This window comes from Equus caballus, chromosome 27, assembly GCF_041296265.1.
Source record: "Equus caballus isolate H_3958 breed thoroughbred chromosome 27, TB-T2T, whole genome shotgun sequence".
Taxonomy (NCBI): domain Eukaryota; kingdom Metazoa; phylum Chordata; class Mammalia; order Perissodactyla; family Equidae; genus Equus; species Equus caballus.
Genome location: NC_091710.1, coordinates 51,456,277 through 51,476,244, shown reverse-complemented (window position 1 = coordinate 51,476,244; position 19,968 = coordinate 51,456,277). Strand labels below are relative to the sequence as shown.

Genomic DNA, 19,968 nt, shown 5'->3' with positions numbered 1-19,968 from the left:
CAGAACTGCACGAGTCATCAGGAGTTGTAAGAAATTTATTGAAAAAAAATTCTCCCCGCCCAGCATCTACAGGCCAAATGGTGCAGAAGGAATGAATGCGGAAGCAGTGGTCATATGAAATGCTTTCATGCGTGATATGTAACTGCTGATGTGATTGTGGCGAAGTCAGAAATGGTCATCTGGGAACCCAGATATTAGGCCCAGCGAGTGAAACTTAAGAGGAGTAGTTTTAGGGTCATAACAGAGATTCTCAAATGCTAAGGTTAACCAGCCCACTGCCCCAGGCCAGAAAGGAGAAAGGGCAGCAGTTCTGGGCTCTGCAGATGGCCCATTTTACTGAACAGGCTGCTGAGACCACTGAATTTGGGCTGAGCTTCTGCAGCTCCTAATCCTCATCATGTATCCTTGATCTCATGTGGACCCTCTGCATGGCTCACATGTTGGTTCGGTAACAAAATGAAATAGAAATGACAAGGCTGAAGCCATGGTCATCATCTCCCAGTCCTGGACCCAGCGGGCTTTGTGGCCTAGCCCATTTCCCCTGTAACTCCTGTACTTTCTTAACCTCTTCCCAAAGGAGACACAAGATTAATTTTGGTCTGAAGGCGATATGCTTCAAAAAAAGGTTTCTTTTATTAAAACTACTATTACAAATACTTCATTTGGCTTCTGTGTTCTTTCTCCCATGGCTCCCAGCTCAGAGGCAGCACTTGGCCTTCCCGCCGTAACAAGTGCCCTCAATCTTGGTGAAGAGCGGGCAAGAGGAGAAGTGACAGGTGCCGCCACTCCTGGCACAGATGTAATGGTCAGACCTGTGGCCGAGACCCGTGAGATAGCCGACACCTGGGACAAGGGAAAGAAAACACTTCAGACTCATGGCTTGCAGCCACAATGACTTCAGAACATTTGGGAAAACATGTCAGGCAACTCTGCAAAGCCCTTTAGAGAGTTTTCTTTTCCAAGAACTTTGCACTCAGTTGATGTTTAGGAATGCTCAAGAAATAAGGCATCTGAAGAGCTTGCTCTGCCTGAGGTCTAAGCCTGCTGTGGCCCACCAAAAGCCAGCAATGAGCAGCAGGGTTCGGAGTGGGGTTTGCTTCTGCCCAGAGAGCTTTAAGGTGTGCAGGGAATTCGAGTTAGTCCCCAAGTAAGTATCCTACCACATTGTACTTCTGCCCAAATCCACATCCTCTGTTTCAGAAATGCTGGAGTATATTTCTAACTCCATGAGCACATCCTACACTTCCCTCACTCCTGTGCTCTTGAGCTATACCATTCCCACGGACTAGAATCCCTGCTCCCACACCTCCCCCCTCATATTTCTCCTGAAATCTATGATCCCTTAAGGTCAGGTTGAAATTATGGCTACTCTGTAAAGTTTTTTTATTCTGCCTTCTTCCCAGTATCACAGAATCTCTTAATTAGAACGTCTCCAGACTAGCCTTCTGCTGTATCCAATAGAGAACAAGCCCGCCCTATGAGATCGCTATCAAGTGACTATCAAGCCATCTTTTTGCATGCCTACACTGATAGGTGTAATGGACTGAATTGCAATTCTCTCGCCACCCCCCCCCACCCCCATTCATATGTTGAAGTCTTAACCAGCCAGTACCTCAGAATGTGACTGCATTTGGAGGGAGGGGCTGTTAAAGAGATAGTTAAGGTTAAATGAGGTCATATGAGTGATCCCCAATCCCATACGACTGGTGTCCTTATAAGAAGAGGAAATTTGGACACACAAACAGTCACAAGCGATGCACACACATAGAGGAAAGACCACACGAGACCACAATAAGGATGTGGCCACCTGCAAGCCAAAAACAGAGGCCTCAGAAGAAACCAAACCTGCCAGCACCTTGACCTTGAACTTCCAGCCTCTAGAACTGTGAGAAAGTAAATTTCTGTTGTTTAGGTGACCCACACTGTGGTATTTTGTTATGACAGCCCTAGCAGACTAATATGATAGGCCATTGCTACCCTAGGAGATGGAACATTCTAATGTCACATATCTCTGCTTGTTGGAGAGGTGATTTCATGCCAGTTGAAATTGTGCTCTCAGTAACTTCCATCCAGTGGCATTTTTTCTGCTTTTTACAGTTGTCTAATCACTCTTTCAGAAGGCAACTCCAGTTTTAGTAATTCTGCTTTTTAAAAAGTCCTAATTTTTCTCAGTGCCTCGTTTCTAGGCCCTTCTCAATCCTCCAGATGTGTTCAGGGTTATCAATAGATTTCCTATTGAGGCCTGGAATAAATACAAAGTACCTTAGACATGTTGCACCTACCAAGAGCAAAAGAGGCTTCCCCTCTCTCATCTTGTGCACTGTAGAGCTGTGCTGTGTAATGTGGTAGCCACTAGCTACAGGTGACAATTTACATTAATTTAATCAGAATTACACTAGCCGCAGTGCAAGTGCTCGATAGCCATGTGTGACTGGTGGTTGCTGCATTGGACCGTGCGAATATAGACCATTTCCATCACTGCAGAACATTTTATTGGACTGTGTTGCTATAGAGATTGAAGAGAACTGAGAGACATTCTGGTTCCACCATCCAGGGAAGTGACTTGGGCCAAAGCCATTCAGTTATACACACAAAACACAGTCTCCTGATCTCCAGTGTGTATTCTTTCTGTACATCGTGTTGATTCCTATTGTTGCTGTCCAAGATTGTACTAGCCTCACCACAATGTCATCCTCAAGCAAGGTCATGGTCAACTAGATTCCCCAACTCTCCAATTCCAGCTTTTGTTTCCCTTCATCAAAGGCTTTCAGAAAGATACTTAGTCCAACCACGCTGCAAGATTGGATCCCTCTGACAGTATGTCCTCCAAGTAATTATCTGTTATTAGGAAGATTAGAAAGATCAATTTAGCTACTAAATTCAAAAGCTCTTTGAAATCATGAGGGTCTGTACATTACTGTTCTTGCTGCTGTTGGTATATATAATATATATATATGATGTCCTCTGCTTCATTGTGCTGGGTGAGCAGAGGAGACCCAAATGCAATCACAGCTTTTTAGAGCCCAGATGAACGTCAGAGCTCAACTCGTTCAACCTCTCTGTAGTCTTCTCTCAGAAGAAGCTGAAGTCCAGATATGCCTGTTAGGAATGCAGCCAGCTGAAGGCAGAGCCAGAAGCAGAAGCAAGTCTGCTGACCTCCACTCCAGCTCTTATTCCACCTCGCCACACTGCTGGTGGATTATGGCTTCATGACTATTCACGGGAACTAGTGTCTGGCATTAGCTTCAAGGATCCAGTACATTATAGAACACACAAGTAACAGCAACATATTTAGTGTCAGGGTCCTTTCATTAAATTCTGTGTTGTAAACTAATCTATGCGATTTTTGGTAAACCACTCAACCTCTCTGGGTCCTAGCTTCTCAAATTTACAATTGAGGAGACTGGATTATGTGATCTCATCCATTTCTAATACTCTAAGGTTGATCATCTTTCCTTTGGTGGGGAACTAGCACGTTTATGGTCGCATTTAACCCTCCGAGGAGTGCACTGCTTTTTCCTAATTTACAGACAGGGAAACTGAGCTCTAGCAAGATTAAACGAATCATCCATTATCCCACAACAAACAAACCATGTTCTGCCTAATTCTAAAATCCGTGCTTCTGCCGCATCATCTCCCAGGAAGATGGGTTGGCTTGTTAGACAACTTTGCTAGAAAAGGTCGTCTTTGAATGGTGCTAAGTAGGCTTCTATACCAATAATTTGGGAAGAAGGAGGAGACAATATGGTCTGCTTTACTATTTGCTTGGTTGTGAAGCTTGAGGAGGCTATGTACAGTTCTGGTTTAAGAAAGCAGCAAAGCATCCCTGTTTTATTCTATTCTCATCCCTCCCTCCCCCATCCCCACCACAGCAATCGAGGGAGTGAATACAGGACCACATTTGTTTCTTTAATCAGTAGCCCTGTTGCAGCTACCTCATCTGATCTGGAGCTGAGGGTGTCTGGTGACTAGACATTTGGAAATGTTTGGGGACATTGTTATCACAACTGTGGAGGTGTATGTGGGGTGATGTTATAAGGATCCAGCAAATAGGGGCCAGAGATGCTGTTGGATACCTACAACACACAGAACAGCCCGCATACAGAGAATTATCTGGCCCAAAGTGTCAATAGCTCCACAGTTGAGAAATCGTTGTCTAGACCAGTGCTTCTCTATGCTGCATACACATTAAAACCAGCTGAGACACTCTTAAATATATTGATTTAATTGTTCTGGGGTGGAGTCTGTGTATTGGCACTTTACAAAACTCCTCATATGAATCTAATGTGCAGTAAAGAATTAAGAACTGCTGGATCACTCATTTTAAGTTTTAGATATATAAGAATCACCTGGAAGTTTTGTTAAACCACAGCTGCTGGGCCGCATTCTCAGAGTTTCTGATTTAGAAGCTGGCTTGGGGCCTGATAATTTGCATTTCTAATAAGCTCCCAGGTGGTACTGAAGCTACTGGCCCAGAAAGCACACTTTGAGAACTTCTGGTCTTGCTTGAGCAGTCCACGCTTCTTTGCGTCTAGCGACCTCTCTCATAGCACTTAGTTTTACCCTGTTCTTTACATTTATCTTTCCTTTTGCGTCAGATTTAACTGTGCACGTGTCTGTCTATCCTAACAGATTCCATGTTTCTTGACAGAAGAAAGGATGTTTACCTTGGAACAGGGCCTGCAAATATTTGTGGCATTTAAGCACCTCTGAAGATTTGGCTTCCAATAATAGTGGACCAGGCAGCCAAACCAGAACAGCCCGAACAGCTGGTACACACACACACACACACACACACACGTACCTTGTAGGTGTCAGAGAACTAACAATAAAGATTTACTGAGTCAAGATTTGGGAACAGACAAGAATGAAAGCAAGGACAGCACATTCTATCAATATAAAAAAATTGAGATTACTATAAATTTAAAAACTCGAATATTTAGTTGAAATAGAAAAGTAGAAATATTTTTCTATGCATATATTCATACTGAAAAATGGGATATTCACTTGAACAAACTTGCAAATTTAGTTGAGAAGAAAAATTCCTAGAAAAATGCAACTTACTAAAATAAACAAACAAGAACAGAAAATCTAAATAGTTCCAGAACTATTCCAAAAATTGAGTCCATAAATAAAAGTCTAGGCCAAGATGGATTTATTGGCAAATTCTACCAAGAAACAAATAAGAAATAGCATCTACACTACACAGATTGTTTCTCAGAATAGAAAAAGTGATACCTTCACCAACTCATGACATGATGCCAACATGGTCTTAACATCAATGCCTAACAAGATCAGTAATGCAAAGAAATGAAAGAAAAACAACAGGTCAACCTCCCTAATCAGCAGAAAGGCAAGAATGTTAAATAAAATATCAGTAAACAGAATAAAATCAGGTTCAGTGTATTTCCCAAACTCAAGATTTCATCCAACATTTGAAAATTGGTCAATGCCTATTATGATAAAGGAGAAAAATCACATGATCATCCAAAGAGGGGCAGAAAAACATATGAAAAAATTCAACACTGATTCCTGACAAAAAACTCAACAAGCAAGGAACTGGAGGGAACTACCTTCATCTGGTAAAGAGTATCTACAGAAGTCTACATCAAACAGGACACTTAGCAGTCAAACATTGAAAATGCTCCACTTGAGATTGGCAACAAGACCAGGATAACTGCCATCATCATTTTCATTCAACACTGTATTTGACGTCCTAGCCGGAGGAGTAAGAGAAAATTAAACAAAAGGTACAGGGTTCTAAAGGAAGAAATACAATTATTACTACTTACTGACATTATGATTTTGTGTAGACAGTTCAAAAGGAATAAACAAGCAAATTTAGCAAGTTTGCTATATACAAGATCAATATACAAAGAAAGAAAAAAATCGACTTGACTTGCGTGTATTAGCAACTGACAAAAAATAAAATTTTCAAAAAGTTTATCTACTTATAGGAACACAACATTTTTTATAAGTTAAAGGAACACAATGTTTTTTCATAAGATAAAGAAGACCTAAATAAGTGGAAATGCTATGTTTAAGCATTGGAAGGTTAATATTTTAAAAAATGTTAATTTTTGCCAAATTAGTCTGCAGGTTTAACCCAATACCATAAAAACCCCCAGAGATTCTTCCAGTACCACTTGAAAAGCTGATTCTAAAATTTATATGGAAATTCAAAGGGTCAAAAATAGCCAAGACACTCTTGGAGAAGAAGGCAGGGGGACTTGTTTTGCTGGATTTCAAGACTAATTATAGAGCCACTGTAATTACACAGTGTAGTGAAGACACGAGGACAGACAGATATACAAATGGAGCAGAAAGAGACCATGCATAGATGGAGAATTGATGTAGGATAACATTGGCTCAGCAGAACAGTAGGGAAAAAATGGTCTTCTCAGTAGCTGGTTCTGGCACAAGTGGATATTCAAATAGAAAAAACCTTTACCCTTTGCTCACACCACACACACACTATAATCCATTGTCAGATGGATTGTGAGACTAAATGTAGAAGGAAAAACAGGAAGCTCTCAGAACTCAATATTGAAGATTTTCTTCAGGGCTTTGGGGTAAAAAAGATTTCTTGAGACATGAAAAGCACTAATTCTAAAGGAAAAGATATGACATGTTTAACCACATGAAAATAATGAGAAAAACCTCTGTCTAAATGTTTCCATTAAGAGAGTGAAAAATGAAAGTGGGAGACATATGTAATGCTTACAACTGACAAAGCGCTTGTATGCAGAACATACAAAGCACTACTACAAATCATAAAGAAATGACAGATAATATGATAGAAAATATGGAAAAACAGACACTTCACAAAAGATATCCAAGTGTCCAGTAACTATATGCATAGGTGCTCAACTTATTATGTTTCAGAGAAATGCAAATTAAAATTCCAATGAGATACCACTGCATTCACAGATGGCTGAATCTTTGAAATGATTGACATTATCAAGTGTTGGCGTGGATATGGAGCAATGGGAACACTCGTTTGCTGATTGCTGGAGTGTCAATTAGCATAGACAGTTTTGGAGAACAATTGGGTGTTACCTATGAAAATTCAATAGAAGTATATCCTATGGCGGAGCAATGCCGTGACCTCTTGTTTTCTAGCCAATTGACATGCGTGCACAAACCCAGCTATACTATTTAGTATGAATGTTAATGTGGTAAAAGTCTAAGAAACAGAGGACGTTATTACCATAAAAGCCAAACAATGATTACCTTTGGGGAAGGAAGGAGTTGTGACTGAGGAGGCTGGAGGATGGCTTCTTAGGTACCAGCCACACCCTATGTCTTTACTTAAATTGTGGTTACAGGGTGCTTGCTTGCTTTATAATAATTCATGAAATTATACATTCATGTTTCATGTATTTTTCTGGATGCATGTCATATTTTATGATTAAAAAAGTCAAAAAGCAAGAGTTGCTTCTGAAAAAGGTCTTCTGCATATTCCTAGTGCTGTGGACCTCCTGTGCTACATGCAACTTCCAGCATCCTCTGCCACCCCTGCATGGGTCCCTTTCCATCCACTCCCTGTACACGAGCTCCTTGGAAAACTCACAGCCCCGCTCTTCTCCTCCCCTCTCCCAAGAATGGGAAAATTTGCTTCCTTGAACTTGGAACTTATTCTTGTCTCTGTCCTCACTAAGCTGTCCTGAGAAATACAATCCAACACATCACTTGGTGGTCTCTAGAGTGCCATGAACCAGAGGAACATAGAAAAGAGAAAACTCACAGGCAAGAATGAAGGGCAAGAAGAGGGAGCGAGGAGCAGGCCTGTTGGGAAAGCAGGTTTGTGCCAGTTTCTTTGCTTGTGGCGAAAAGAGTGATTCTTTCCAATATACATTTATTAGGCCAACTACAGCTGGATTGTGAAATATCCTGCGTAAGTGCAACTGAAACACCAACTATTTTTCTAGTCAAGTGTAATATAGTAGCTTGAATGAAGGACGATTGTGATTAAGTAACAGGAAGCTAACTAGGAAATAAGGTGCCAATGGAAGACAATGAGAAGGAGGAGAGAACAGTTTATGGCAGGGAGCACCCAAGAGGCTGGACTGTTACAGAGTCATCAGAAAATAAGACCACCTCAAGGAGGGACAGACAACGACTTTTAAGGCTCCTGCGATCAAATATACTCTGTACAGGTCAGATGGTGGTGTTTCAAGAAAGAGAGATAAAAAGACTATAGAGAAGAAGATATATTAGAAACACAGAGAGAGATTTTTGGATTTTAAATAAAAGAGCCAAGAAGACAAAATTTCTTAAAGAGCCTTTCAGAGAATGAGAGAAGGGAGAGGAGGGAATCTGAGAACGGATGGGTAGTGATCAGGCTGTTGATAAAGGACTTGTTCTCTGGCATCCTACTCTGAAGTGTGGGCACTAAGGTTGGTCTGTATTATAGAATTAGAGCTAAAGTGAAGTTTTAGAACAATGTTAAAAGGGCAAATTGGAGAGCCGTGGACTAAAATATAAATTTCTTGCACTAAAAGACCACCAGGCTGAGGAGGGAGCGAGTTGCCAAAATGACAAGGGTTTTGGAGAAGATGAGGCCCAAACTTGACCGTTCCTGGGATCTATGCCCCCTCTCTTGCCCAGGACTTCCCCACGACCCCCCGCCTCCCCCCCGCCCCAGAATCAGCAGTAAGAGGACAGGCTTGGAGAAAGGTCAGGACCCAGAGCAGGGTTTACGTGACTGACCAATTTGAGATGAGTGAGGAGCAAACACAGATATGGTTATGTGGGAGCCAGAGAATGCAATCTAGATGTTTGCAACACTTGACCCACACCTACGGTGATACATCATTGAACTCGGCAGTGGGAAGCAACCTGAGACTGGTCATGAGTGAGGAATTAGCTTATTGGAGCCCTCTGGGCCTTGGCGAGTCAGCTATGGCTTTTCTCCTGTTCAGGACAATGTGGCTGGTTGGCAGGTGTGCTAGGAGAAGGGATATCCATAAGTCAGTGGGTGCCCTCCCCCTGGGGGCGTTGAAGTAGAGGCTGCTTGTCAATTCAGGAGTGGTCGTGGTGCTTAGACATGGTCAACTTCATTTCTATGGATCTTTCTAAGCAATCTGGGGATGAAATCAAATATACAAGCCACTCCTGAAAAACAAATAGTAAAACTCCAAGCCAAACTGGAATACAACCAAGGTCCAAACCCATTTTCTGCAAACAAGCAACCCATGAAGTCCCCATTCAGGAAGAAACTCATGCTGGCCCCTGCTTATCAACAACAACTCTTGCTGAATTCAGGAAAGTTTTAATTCAATTCCTGTCTAGATTATTCTGGAGATGAATCCCTGTGCCTGTGACATTTCCAGGGGGCTTTGGCAAGTGTGAGGAAGGAATAGAGGATTCGGAGTCAGGGCTGGAGTCAAGTCCTTGTTATTTGCTGGCAGGGTATTTGAAAAGCAGCCTCTCTGAGATTCACTACAAAAAAAAAAATCTATAAAATGAGGGTAATAGTGGTCTCCGCGTGATGGAGATGCTGGGGACACGTAGCGAGATAACACTCATGGAGCTGCTTTATTCAGCTGTCAAGTGCCACAGATGGCGTTCATTCTGTGGCAGGTGTTTTGAGCACAGCTCTGTTTCCCTTAACTTGCTAACCAAGTGCCGGTGTTAAGCCTGGTTCGGAGCCTGCAAGGGCCCAATTCTGAGGCACTGGGGAGCATGTTTTTCTGGCTGGGATCCGGAGGCCTTAGCAGCCACATTCCTGGCGGCTATTGCCAGAGGTCAGAGAGGAGGAAGGAATTCGGGCAAGCAGGTTGGGGTGGCGATGACAGAGAGAGACAGTCAGGTGTGGGCAGGGCAGACAGGACACTGAGGGTCACAGAATGTTGGAGCTGGGAGTCATTTTGCCTAGTCCCTCATTTTAAAGGCGAGGGAACTGAGGCCCAGACTCCCAGTCTCAGGAATGCATGCAGTGTCCTGGAGGGAAAGGAAAGAAGGATAGTGACGAATGGCCGACAGGTCTGTCAGGGGGTTTGGTGAACTTTGCTCTACCGAGGTGCTGATCCCCTGGGAAAGGGTGCGCTGTAAGAGAAATGGCTCTGTTTATGGGAAGGACATCGCTGCCCCAGGCACTCATGTTACTCTCTTTGGGTCAGCCTCCACGCTGCAACAGAGCAGCCTCTTAAAGAAGCCATCTCTGATTCCATCACTTTCCTAGTTTAAAACTTTAGGGGCTCACACAAACCAGGTGCATTTCCTGCTGCATAAGGCCTCTCTTGACCCTGCCCCTCAGCCCCAACGACTCCTACCAGCACCTGGGCTGACTCTGTGCCTTGAGAGGTGTGTGGTTGTGGGTAGCTGAGTGGATGGCCTGGGTTTGAGTCCTTGCTCTGCCTGTTACTGGTCACATGACTCTGGCCAAGTTATCTACGATTCTTTTTATGATTCTTCTTTTTTTATTTATTTATCATTCTTCTTTCCCCAAAGGGGCATGGTGATTAAATTAAAAGTTAGCTCGGGGGGCCGGCCCTGTGGCCGAGTGTTTAAGTTCACACGCGTCACTGCAGCGGCCCAGGGTTACGCCGGTTCGGATCCTGGTGCAGACATGGCACCGCTCACCAGGCCACGTTGAGGCAGCATCCCACATGCTACAACTAGCAGGACCTGCAACTAAGATATACAGCTGTGTACCAGGGGTGATTTGGGGAGACAAAGCAGAAAAAAAAAAAAAAAAGATTGGCAACAGTTGTTAGCTCAGGTGACAATCTTTAAAAAAAAAAGTGAGTTCAGGGCCAGCCCACTCGCACAGCGGTTAAGTGCACACTTTTCCACTTCGGTGGCCCGTGGTTCACCGGTTCGGATCCCAGGTGCAGACGTGGCACCGCTTGGCAAGCCATGCTGTGGTAGGAGTCCCACATATAAAGTAGAGGATGATGGGCACAGATGTTAGCTCAGGGCCAGCCTTCCTCAGCAAAAAGAGGAGGATTGGCAGCAGTTAGCTCAGGGCTAATCTTCCTCAAAAGGAAAAGAAAAAAGATAAAAGTGAACGCTGTTGTTTTTCATTTCTCTTTATCTCTGGGCTTTCACACATGCTGTCCTTTCCATCTGGTTTGTCCTTGCTACCACATGCCCTCTCACCTTTCCCTAGTTTCTCTAATTCAGGGCTGCAAATTCAGATACCCACAGCAGCCAGGCCGAAAACATAAATCCGTGAAGTGGGCTAAGATGAGGCAGTAGGGAGTGGTGGGGCCTGCAGTAAGAGAAATTGCCTGACTGGAGGAGCAGCCACTATCTAGCTGTGGCTCACTGTTGCCACAAAGGAACGTTGCCACATTTTTTGTGTGTTTTTAAGAGAAGATAAAAATCTAAATTGTATATGATATATCCTGATTTTTAATTGTTGAAAAGGAATGAAGGAAAACTTTCTTTTGAAAATACCATGAACACCACAAGGACTTCCATCTTTCCTCCACTTCTGAGCTTCCTCAAGAAAGCCTCCCTGGCTCCTCAAGACCAGGTCAGCTCCCATTCTCACATGTTCTCTTAGCACCCTGTACTTAATAGCATTTCACAACACAATTGTCATTAGGTCATTAATTATCTAATCAGGTTTTCTTGTCGTTTTCTGCTTCTAGAATATATGGTTATGAACTCAAGGCCTGTGTTTTTCTGGCTCTTCCCCTGTTCCCAGGGCAATGCCTATACAGAGAACACCGTTAACTAAATATTTGCCAAATCAGTGAATGAACAACCTCAGACTATCTTGATTTCTAAACACCTCGGCTGGATTCTTGCCTAGCTGATGCACTGACTTGAGTCACCTTGTCATTTTGACACCATTGTGTGTTCCCAGAAAGACCATTCATATGAGCTTAATGTGAGCGACCCATTTTCTTTTCTGATACAGACGAAAGTTGTTAAAAAAGAATGTGAAGTCATGACTTCCTGCAGCGACCACACAGCTCTCTTTCACCTGATGTGGGCCTTGATTTCCCCGTGTGTGAAATGACCAGGTTGGACTGGACGCATTCTAACGGCTCTTCCAGAAAAGGGCGTGACCTCGTCCCACATTTTGGCTCAGGGTGAGTCACACTGTGAGGCTGTGACCTGGGCAGCACCTTCTAGGAGCAGCACCCAGCTCCCTTCCTACACTAAACTGGGATCTGTTCATCACAAGGGCAATCAGTGCAGCCTGTGGGTGGTGGGACAGTGACAATAACAACCACACAACAATGGCAATGCAACAAAAATAACAGGAAACATCTCCAAGCAGGTACCTAAAAGGTGAAGCAGAGTCTATGTAAGAGCTGCCTGCAGCTGGGCCCAGCAGAGGCAGGCTGGGGGAACCTGCATGTTCTTTTTTGTTTTTCTGTCTTTTGCTGATGAAGATTGGTCCTGAGCTAACATGTGTTGCCAATCTTCCTCTTTTTGCTTGAGGAAGATTCACCCTGAGCTAACATCCATGCCAATCTTCCTCTGTTTTGTATGTGGGTCAACACCACAACATAGCCACTGACAAGTGATGTAGCTCTGCACCCAGAATCTGAACATAGGCTGCTGAAGCGGAGCACGCCAAACTTAACCACCAGGCCAAGGGGCCGGCCGCTGAAATCTGCATGTTTTAATACCCAAACACTCGAGGACTTAATTCTTCCTCCTCTTCCAGACAGCAGTGCCAGGGCAACACATAAAATCCCAGGCAGAAAATAGCTGTAAGTGTTGCTCCTCCTGTGGCCCTCTTTCAAAACGTGAACATCTTGGCTCAGTGCAGAAACATGAAGGTGGTGTTTGGTCTACACTGCTGTCTGGGGTGCTCAGAGCCTCCCCAGCTTCAGCCTGGGCATGGGAGTGGGCACTGCTCTTTCCTTTCTTGAAGATGAGCTCGTGGCAGCCAACCCAAAGGGAAAGGTCTTCTTGAGGTGTCCGGGCCCCATGCTGAGGACCCACGGCCTGGGAGGTTTCGCAGACAGGATTTACATGTTGTGAAAGAGCATCATCCAGCGGCCTCGCCTGGGAGTATCTGAGCTCATCCTCTTGTTACTAAGTGCTCAATCGTGTTAGCTAGCATTTTTATAATGAATAAGTTTATTTCTTCCTGCATTTCCTTGGAAACACTTTTATTTTCCATGCTTTGAATGAGATGCTCGTAATCTTATTCAGATGTAATAGACTGAAAATTACTCTTCATGTTAACATAGCGGCTTTCAAACTTTTCTGAGTTTGAACTGAACTGCTGTAAGAAATTTTGCATTCCTCCTCTGCACGCACACACGCACACACACAGCTGAAATCGGAGCCTAAGAAAACAGCATGAACACTTACTCCGCGGTGTGCACTGGTAGAATAGAATGGAAAAGGATAGAAATATTCCTTTGCAAAAATATGGTTGCAACTCAATAAATATCCATCTCTAGTCTAAAGGGTTCCAACTGGGAACATTAAAAGTCTACATTAGAATACTTTCGTAGCTGGTTTTCAGATGGGGAAACTGAGGCATAACTGTAGTAAATTAGTCATATCTGTATGATAAAGGGGTGGCCTGGAGAAAAGTACAATCCGGTCTGTCAGAGAATTTCAGAGCTTTAATGCTTTGAGAGACAACTGCCACCACCCATGCATTTCGCAGATGAAGGAACTAAGGCCCAGAATATGTGACTTGCTCAAAGCCACTTAGAGAGTCACAGGGCTGGGATGAAATGTGTCCTCTGATTCCTCCTGCAGGGTCCCACCTTCTCTTACGTCAGGGGCACAGCTGCTTTGACCCAGAGGAGCTGGCGTCTTCTAGGCTGACAGAAAGCTCCCCTCCCATGTGTTGGGGAGATTTCCCACCCTGGAAAACATGAGTGGATTTCTCTAGGAAGCTCCATGACTGCATGAGGAACCCTGCCTGCCTGCCCACGAGGTGAGTCAAAAGCACCAGGTGAGCTAGCCTCGTGGGAGGGACGGGCGGTGCCTACTCGCAGCAGGGCACCTGGGAGGCCCCACCCAGTGACCTGGGCTGGGATCAGGCTGGCAGCCTGCACTCTCTCACCGGGACAGGAAGCTGGTCTCTCAATGTGAGGGGCCATCTTGCAAATGGAGTATGTGACCCTCTTTCACAAAGGATACTTTCTAGATGCCCGAGACAAAGGTGGGGCTAGGAGATGGTGGGAGCTGCCTGGGACTGGTCCCACATCACTGCCAAGCTCAGAGGGCCTGGAGCCCTAAGGGATGGACATGGACTGAGATGTGAGTCTATCTCTCCCCGAGCTGGGCTGCCTCTGGAGACCCAGGAGAACCAGCCCAGGTATGCAGGCTCATTCCCAGCTAGTCAGGGGATGGCATGCAGACCCCTAGCCTCAGGACGCTTGCCCACCAACTGCCCACAGGAGGCCACTCAACCTTGGGGATGCTTTCCTGCTGCCGGACCCTTAGGACGCAAGAGACAGCTGACCTCAGAGCTCAGTTTGCCCCAGAGTTCACAACCCTGGGAGAGAGTGCTCTAGCACGTCCAAAAGCTCACCTGAGGACATCTGGCAGCAGAAGAGGCAGAGGGTCAGCAGCAGAAAGTAGGGTGCCCTCATGGTCGCTGGCAGGCTGGTCCGGGATGGCAGGAGAAGGAGGAGAGGCTCCTAGGAGGCTCAGCTGACAGAGGCTTCCAGAGGCTGAAGTGTCCCTGTATTTATAGGGCTAGAGGATTGCACAATCTCATAGATGGATCTGAAGGGCAGTGTCGCAATCCAGGGAGTGAAATTTTAATAAATAACCCCTCGTGTCATTTGCCCTGGGTTGTCTGCGAGTCATGTGCACACACTTGTCTCTGTCTGGCTGCAGCTGGATTTAGCTCTCGTCCTGGAAACCTGGAGTGGGTGCCTCCTGCCAGCGTTGTTTTGTTTTCTAGGCTGGGCAGTTCTGATGGAGCTCCTGGATGAGGTGGCTAAGGCAGACCCCTTCTGTTGGGATGGCTCAGGGAGCAGGTGGGGAAGTGGCCTCAGGAAGTTCTGAGCCAGGTGGCTGTCCAGCCCCCAGCAGAGTCAGTCGCTTTAGCTGAACTGTGTTCTCTACAAGGTGGCTCAAACTTCACCTTCTTCCCTTTCAAAAGCCAAGCCCGTTGTATTTCATTTAACCTCCAAGGATGGAGTTTTCACAAGGCCAAGGCTACTTTCTCAATCCTTTGCTTCTGAGCTGAACTTTCTCCTTGATTGACCAACATCACACTTCTTGTTTTGTTTTTTTTAAATAATTAATATGTCTCCAAGTCTTTTTAAATCTACGGGCCTCTTCTATTACTTAAAAATTTTTTTATTGAGACTTTTTTTAGAATAGAATTATATGTACAGCAAAATGGAGAGCAAGGTAGAGAGATTTCCCGTTTACCCTCTGCCTCCACACATGCGCAGCCTCCCTCACTATCAACATCCCCACCAGCTGGTGCATTTGTTACAATTCATGGACCTCCACTAATACACCAACATCACCCAGAGTCCAGAGTTTACGTTAGGGCTCACTCTTGGTGTTGTACATTCTATGGGTTTCGACAAATGTGTAATGACATGTATCCACCATTATGGTATCATACAGAGTATTGTCATTGCCAAGGAAGTAAAAATCCTCTGTGCTCCACCTATTCACTCTTTCCTCCCCCACCCTTGGCAACCACTGATCTTTTTACTGTCTCTATGTTTTTGGCTTTTCCAGTATGTTATAGAGTTCAAATCATACAGTATACAACCTTTTTGGATTGGCTTCTTTCACTTAGTAATATGCATTTAAGTTTCCTCTGTATCTCTTCATGGCTTGATAACTCATTTCTTTTTAGCCCTGAATAATATTCCATTGTCTGGACGGACCGCAGTTTATTTCTCCATTCACCTACTGAAGGGCGTCTTGGTTGCTTCCAAGCTTTGTCAATTATGATAAAGCTGCCATAAACATATGTGTCAGGCTTTTGTGAGGACACAAATTTTCAACTATTTTGGGTAAATACCAAGAATTGTGATTACTGAATCCTATGGTAAGAGTATGTTTGTCTCAGTGAAGACAAGGGAAGAGGGTGATGGAGTCATTAGGGTCTCAACTCAGGTAGTGAAGGGGAATTGAAAGAAGACATGGGTTCCAGGGATGTTAAGAAGCTGAAGTCAAGGGGACACAGAAGTAGATAGAATGAGCTATTTCAGGCTTGGACTAGAGAAAAGGGGACGTCATATATGGAGAGAATGTGAGTATGAGGAGGAACTGGTTTGGGGAAATGACAATGAGTCGCATACACGTTTGAGGGTTTGCGGGTTTCCCAAGAAGCAAAGTGTGATGCAAGCCAAGAATTTGAGTGAACATGGTAAGTGGGAGGTGTAAAGAATAGGCAGTAAGTGAGGGGAGAACTGGTGTTGGGGAGGGAGGACAGCTGATAAAATGGGTGATATTAAGGCCACAGGTAACTATATGAGTTGAATTCCATGGGGCATCTTGGGAACAGTGCCAAAGACAGGCCCCAGAATGATCCAGGCAAGGAGATAATGGCCCCAACGTTCACAAAGAGAAGTGGGTGGTGTCGCCTGTGGCAGAAAGGCAGGTGTTGGCTTTTGGAAAACAGGTGAATGCAGGGAAATGGTACAGGGGTCTGGGGTGACATGAGCACCAGCTGCTCTAAGATGCCTGCGGGATCTGCACGAGGAGATCTCCCACTGGAGGGCTGTGATCGGCTTGGATCTCAGTGGACAGATCTGGAGTGGACAGATGGCTTCAGAACTTATCAGCCTTTATGGATTGCTGGAAGCCACGGTGGGGAATGAAATTCCTAGAGATAGAAGGTTTCTAAAAAATTCCAGAGGACACTGGCATTCGAGGGAGAAGAGAAGAAAACCAGGAGATAAGGAGTTCAAGTCAGGGAGGGGATAGTTTTAGAGGAGAGAGGAGCAATCACTTCCAAATGTAGACAAGTTCATCTGCAAAGAAAGAATTCCAAAGTGTCCATGGGGATTTCCGTATGGTGATGTGGGGAGAGCAGGACCCACCCTTCCATGAGTTGAGAGGAAATAGGTGATGAGGACATGATGATAGTGAGTGTGGGGCACTGGGTCCCATTGTTGGCAAAGAGATTAGGCCAGAGACTGAGGAATAGCGCCTACACACATAGGGTGTATGGAAAGGTTTGACTTTGTGTTAAGATGGGGCAGGATTGAGGGGGATGAAGGGAGAGAGCCAGGAACAGGGTGAGGGCGAAGCTCCTGAATAAAGGGGTCCAGAATGGAAGAAGGTCTCTGAGATGGGAGAGCTGATGGTGATCAGAGCTCAGATGGAAGGACTGTCTCTGCTCAGGAGGAGGGACATCTCTGATGCCAGGAGGGGAGATGTGGCTGAGGGATACAATGCTGAATTGTCCTCTCTGGTTTGTCCAGATGTCCTTGTTCGGGATGAGAGGAAGCCTTTTCCTAATTGTGACAGAGAAGTGGGGTCACTGGAAGGACCTGAGGACAGTGGAGCAGAGTCAGATTTCCTTAGGGAATTGTGGGAGAGGGCTGAGGGAGCACGTTGAACCTGTGCCGGGCAGTGTTGAGGCTCCGACTGAGGCCTGAGACCTGAGATGGGTCGTGAGCTGGTACCATTTTCCAGGTGTGCTTGGTTCCATATGGCTGCAGCCAGATATTTTGGACATCAGCTCTGCCTGAGTAGGCTCTGCAATTCTAGCCTTCGCTCCTGTGGTGTAAGGTGCGTCTGTTATCCTTCGGCCTCCTGTAGAACCCACTTTCCTTTTCCTCTCTGGCTCTCAGTTTCTCCTTCGTCTCTGTCCCCGAGGACTGAATTTCCCTCTTTTCGCTCTGTGCCTTATATGAACATCTGCTTTATGTCTTTTCCCCTAGTCCTTCTGTGTGATGATGGTGGTGTTGGGGGCGGGGGCTGCATCTCTGTGTCAGCACGTCCGCCCGTGGCCTCAAGCCCCAGAAGCAGGTCCCAAGTGAATGTGATGAGAAGGCATTGCTGCCAAGAGCCTTGGGTCAGGGGACAGGGCATTGGAAACTGGAGAACAGCCCCCGCAGAGCCTGGCCCCAGCAGGAGCTGCAATGAAGCTTTAAGAAAACTGAGATTTCCATCTCTTTGATGCGGACAAGAGGTCACAGAGGACAGAATGAGGAGAAAACCTGGTCCTTGGGCTTAGTTTTGGGGGATGTGCTGGGGTGGGTGTGGGTTGGACATGGGTGTGCAGGAGCCTGGACCTGGAGAGAGGCAAAGGGTCCATGTGACACAGATGTCTATGTTTGCCCGTGAGCCTCTGGCAGTTGCCCTTCTCCCATTGCTGTCAGGAAACTCCTCTTGTTCCACATTTTCACCAGCACTTGGTGTTGTCAGTGTTCTGTATTTGGCCATTTTAACAGGCATGTAGTGCTATCTCATGGCTGTTTGAATTGGCATTTCCCTGATGACATATGATGTGGAGCATCTTTTCGTATCCTGCCTTCCTTTTTTCCAACTAGCCATGTGTTCCCGGGAAGTTTTCCACTGTGATTTTGCAGAGAGTGAGGTCCTGGTGTTGCCCCTCGGAGTCAGGAGACCTGGCATCTAGATGGGGCAGACGGGCTGAGTCTGGCTGAGCTGCAAGGGTTGGAATCTCGTTCTTCCGCTTGTCCAGCTGGGGTGTTGCGTGAGCTAATATTTAGGGATCTCTCAAGTTTTCTCCAGTTCTAAAGATTTTAGACAGCATTTTATTGATCATTAATTTTCACTGTAATTCTGTCTGCAGCTTTCTGAATGTCTCAGAGTTTTTATTTGTAAGCAACAGAAGCAGCTCTGTCTGATAGAGCAAGGGAAGAGTTTTTTTGGAGGATATTAGGTAGCTCTCCGACTCACTGGGGGGCCTGGAGAACACACTTGCATCTCAGCTTCCAGGAACAATGTCCAACATACGCCCCAGACCTGCTCTGCTGAGGAGCTCTGTGCTGGGGCCACTGTCTGTGAGACTGCAGGAACTGGACTTCACTCCTGCCAGGACCACCCCTAGCAGAGAGCCTTCTGCACCAGAATATGCTCCTTCCTGATGCTATCACTGCACTGCTGCCAGAGAGAGAGACAGAGAGAGACACACGCACACAGACCGTGTGAGACAGAGACAGAGTAGAGCCAGAGGGTGAGACAGAGAGAGACAAACAGAGACTGAGAGAGACAGAGATAGAGAAACAGGGGTAAGACGTTGGGTGGATCAAAGCAAATGCAAGAGTTGATGACGTTGACGTTCATGCATTCTTTCATTCACTGAGTCAGGTATACTTATTTGGTTCCCGTGATGTGCCACGGGATCTTCTAGGGACTTGAGGTGAAGTGAGTTATAAGGTTTATGGTGGCCTCTCTCAGAGGTCTAGTTGGAGAGACAGATCAGCAGACAGACAGTTACCATGACATTTGACAGGTGCTCTGATGGGGGCATGTAATGACCATGCCTGACATGTGTCAGATGTGGCATGGGCCTAGGCCAATGTCTGAGATGTGTAGGTGTATTTAGTTGTTGTTCATGCCTGTAGAGTAGATTCCAACTCCCGTGACTCTGTACACAGCAGAGTGGGATTTTAGTCCTGCCCTGGTGGTCTAGTGGGTAAGAGCCAGTGTTCTCCCCGCTGCGGCCCATGTCCCTTTCCTGCTCAGGGAACCATACCACCCCTCTGTGGGTTGTCATACTGTGGTGGTTGCATGTTGCTGTGATGCTGAAAGCTATGCCACTGGCATTTCAAATACTAGCTGAGTGCCGCATGGTAGACAGGTTGCAGCAGAGCTTCCAGACTCGGACAGACTAGGAAGAAGACCTGGCCACCCACTTCTGAAAAAATTGGCCATGAAAACCCTGTGAATAGCAGTGGAGTCTTGTCTGATATAGCACTGGGAGGGGAGAGGATGGCGCAAAAAGACCCCTGTGCTGTCCTCAGGGTCGCTCGGAGTAAAATCCACTCGATGGCACTAACAACGGCCAGGTGTATTTATGGTTTTAAGTGTTCTCTTGAACAGCTTAGGTTTCCTCCTTAGATAATATGAAGGCTT

The 19,968-nt window shown here is 45.6% G+C and overlaps 1 protein-coding gene across 1 annotated transcript; it reads right to left on the bottom strand.

Annotated features, from left to right (window-relative positions):
- Positions 1-611: 611 nt before the first annotated feature.
- On the bottom strand, positions 612-14,629 carry DEFB1 (defensin beta 1). Its single transcript, XM_005606422.4, has 2 exons — positions 14,471-14,629; positions 612-843 (listed from the first exon to the last, which is right to left on the bottom strand). The coding sequence occupies exons 1-2, from the start codon at positions 14,529-14,531 to the stop codon at positions 698-700; spliced, it is 207 nt and encodes a 68-aa protein (XP_005606479.1). The 5' UTR covers positions 14,532-14,629; the 3' UTR covers positions 612-697.
- Between the last annotated feature and the right edge of the window lie 5,339 nt (positions 14,630-19,968).